This window comes from Lipotes vexillifer, unplaced genomic scaffold (genome assembly GCF_000442215.2).
Source record: "Lipotes vexillifer unplaced genomic scaffold, Lipotes_vexillifer_v1.1 scaffold599, whole genome shotgun sequence".
Lineage (NCBI taxonomy): Eukaryota > Metazoa > Chordata > Mammalia > Artiodactyla > Lipotidae > Lipotes > Lipotes vexillifer.
The window spans coordinates 362,262-365,545 of record NW_006780550.1 but is presented as its reverse complement, the minus strand read 5'-3'; the positions used below and the strand labels follow the sequence as shown (position 1 = coordinate 365,545).

The 3,284-nt window shown below is 43.1% G+C and overlaps 1 protein-coding gene across 1 annotated transcript in view; it reads right to left on the bottom strand.

The window, feature by feature from the left end:
• The window catches only part of BRWD3 (bromodomain and WD repeat domain containing 3), a 129,249-nt gene extending 128,880 nt beyond the window's left edge, over positions 1-369 (bottom strand). The window contains exon 1 of the mRNA XM_007453705.1: positions 126-369. Within this exon, the coding sequence (XP_007453767.1) occupies positions 126-156 (31 nt within the window). The 5' untranslated portion in view covers positions 157-369. The remainder of the gene's footprint in view (positions 1-125) is intronic.
• Between the last annotated feature and the right edge of the window lie 2,915 nt (positions 370-3,284).

Genomic DNA, 3,284 nt, shown 5'->3' with positions numbered 1-3,284 from the left:
GGGGGGGGGGGGGGGAAGGAGGTTGAGAGGGAGGCAAAGAAGAAAAAATAGAAGCTTTTTCAAAAGAAACTGACAGCCGTCGCGCTAAGCTCCCATCCTCTTAGCCCCAGGACACAGCTACCCACCGGCTTCGATCTGGGTAGGTGCCGCCGCCATCCTTTTCCCGAGGGGGTTTGGGGGATTTGCTCCAGAGGGGCTGGCGGGGGCGGGTGGGGATGCTGCCTCTATTGTGGTGAAGCCCCCATGCCCAGGAGTCCCGCCGCTTCCGCCGCACTCCTCGTCCCAGTTTCGGTCTCTCTCGGATTCATCGCATCACGTTTCGACCCATAGATATTCTAGCCCAAGAGCTGAGGAGGCGGAGGAGGAAGGAGAGGGAGAGAGAGAAGAGGAGGGAGGAGCCGAAGTGGCGGAGGGGTGGGCGGGGGCAAAGGGGGTGGGGAGAGGGGAGGGTAAAAACTGTGAGAGGGACTTGCAGCGCTCATTGTTCACCGCCAGAGGCACTAACGCATCCTCCAGTCCTCAGCTCTCCAATACAGCCGACAGTTACCTAGCTACCGCTCCCGGAAGGAAGGGGAGGTGCTAACTGATGGCAGACTCTCTGGCAGCTACCGTAGAACTCAGTGGTGACGTTCCCTTCAGCGAGTTCCAGAGTGGTTACCCTTCCTGTGAGGGCAGTCGGGCCCTTTCCTATTGAGGACTTTTCCCTCTGGCGTGGTCGTGAGGAACATGTGAGGAGCCGACTTGATTCAGCTGCTTTCTTCGATTCCCTCCCGGCACTGATGAGGCTTTGGTTTTTTTGTCTCTCTTCCACCGAAAGGAGGCTAGCCACTAAAGGATCTCGTGACTGAGAAAGAAAAGGAGTCCCTACTTCGTTGTCACTTGTTTCTCTTTAAAATGATTTTTGTACCAGATGAAAATGCTGTGAACTTAGCAGTCCAGAGGGCAGGACTCATATTGTTATAGAGAAAGAGCAGCTCTCAAAACGTCCCCGGATTCTGATAAATTTTCAGGAAGAATTTGCTGTCAGACATGAAGCATTTTATTTTTTCCCCTTCTGAATGTGTAACACATACCATATCTGTCCCCTTCCTATAGGATAATTTTCAACTGTGTCTTCAAATACTGTCAAAATATTTTACATTAACCATGGATTTTTATGTATTATTGCATATCTGTATGCAAGGTAGTTTTCTACAGGTTTGGGGCAACTTTCGTTATTTAATATATAACCCCTAACTCTTAGTACAGTACCGACTTTCAGTAGTTGATTACTGAAATCTTAAGTGATCAAAGGATTTGTAGAGTAATTGACACACATATAGTGAACAGTCTACTTCCCTACTTTCCCTCGCGTAATATATTCCCACCTCAAGCCCTGACCAAAAAGTAATTAATAGAAGCTGAACCTGATGAAACCAGAAATGCTGTTTAAACTGCATGTACTGTTTACACTGAAATATTCAGATTTGAAGGTTCACCTTTTAAGGTTAGGGCTGGACTCTTAGGAATTTGATTTCCTCACTCAGAGTTCAGCCATTGACCACAGTGTTCCTAGAATTGCATTATGCTGGCATAAACTTAGCCTAGGTTGGTTAGTTCTCACTCTGGTCATTATTTTCCCCTCAGAAAGAAAGAACCACACAAGATGTGATATGATAGGTCTATCTTTGGTCATTATGCTGTAGTACTTGATAAGACAAATGCCGTTAACTGAAAAATATTAGATATTGAAAAGACCTATAAGCCCTAGATAACTCATTGCAAGTAGCTTAGCAAAACACCAGACTAAATATATTTTACAGATCAAGTATAATATATACAACAGTTACCATTAAGCTATTACAATGTACTAAGCACTTTACATATTTTACCTCATTTAATCTTTATAATGACCCTAGGAGGTAGTTTCTATTGTTATCCACATTTTACAAGTTATAAAAATGTCTATATGACTTTGGACAACTCACTGAAATTCTGTGAACCTTATTCCTCATCTATAAAATGTAATAGTACTTGCCATGCCCACTTCACAGTAATTGCTGTAAAAGTCATGTGAATATGTTTGTGTCATATTTCAAACTGTATAGGGCATTGTTATTTCAGTGATCGCTTCAGTTTCAGTCGGGTGCAATCAGGAGAGAAAACACAGTAATTTAAATAGAGAAAGTTTAAGGTACAGAATTATTAACAATAACAGGAGATTGGAGTAATGAGGAATTACCTAGTAAGGTGTAAAGAGAACTCTAAAGAATATAGGAATAGAAGACATAATATGTAATATAATAGCAGATAGTAATAGCCACTAACCCTAGAGCTGAGAGTACTCTCAATCCCTATTGCCCACCCAGGGCTAAGATCCAGACCTTGCTGGAGAGGACACAGCCAACCAAGGCTCATTCAATGGCAGGAAAGATGCTGTGGTACCTTGCTGAAACTCCAACTTCTGGAAGTTTCTAGAAGCCTGCCTTATGGAATCAACCCTCTAGGGTACCTGGGAAATAATGTTCACAGGGAAATGTCTCACCAGAGGCACGTTACTACAAAACCACTAGAGGCAAGGTGCCAGGGGAGGCGGCTGGGTGCTACCAAAAGCATGCACCACAGGAGCTAGGCACTAGAGAAAGCTGCACAAGCTGCAGGAGCATCCTACTCCATAAGCACTCCAGAAGTGGGACACAAAACCTTTTCTTCTTATACTGTATTTCCAGTGTGCTCTACTGAGAAAGCTTCAGTTCTTGCTGACCAAAGGAAAAATATTTAGATAGCCCAGATCCATTTTCGTAGAGCAGTCAATAATGGAGAGTTTGGAGATGATGAGCAACAAATCAATAAACTGGCACAAATTCCCTACTGTTTTCTTGACTATAAGGACTAGGTTGATAAAAGGAAAGTTATTAAAATGTGTGTGTTAACATAAAAGTGTTCATTTGTTCGTTAGGATAAGCCGAATGCTTTGAATTATTTTCTTGCAATTAAAATCACCAGTCTTAACCCTGTGGCCAAAGGCTTAATTGGGAGGGAAAGGAAATTTTTATAAGCTAAAGCAAATATTGATTTACATAGAAAAAATCAGGAATGTTTACCTGATAGGTATTAGTTTCCTAGGACTGCCATAACAAATTACCACAAACTGGGTGGTTTAAAATAAGGGAAAGTTTTTTGTCACAGTTCTGGAGGCCAGAAGTCTGAAATCAAACTGTCGCCAGGCCAGAATTCCTTCAAAGTCTCTGGTGGAGAACCCTTCTTCCAGCTTTTGATGGCTCCTGGCATTCCTGGAAATTATG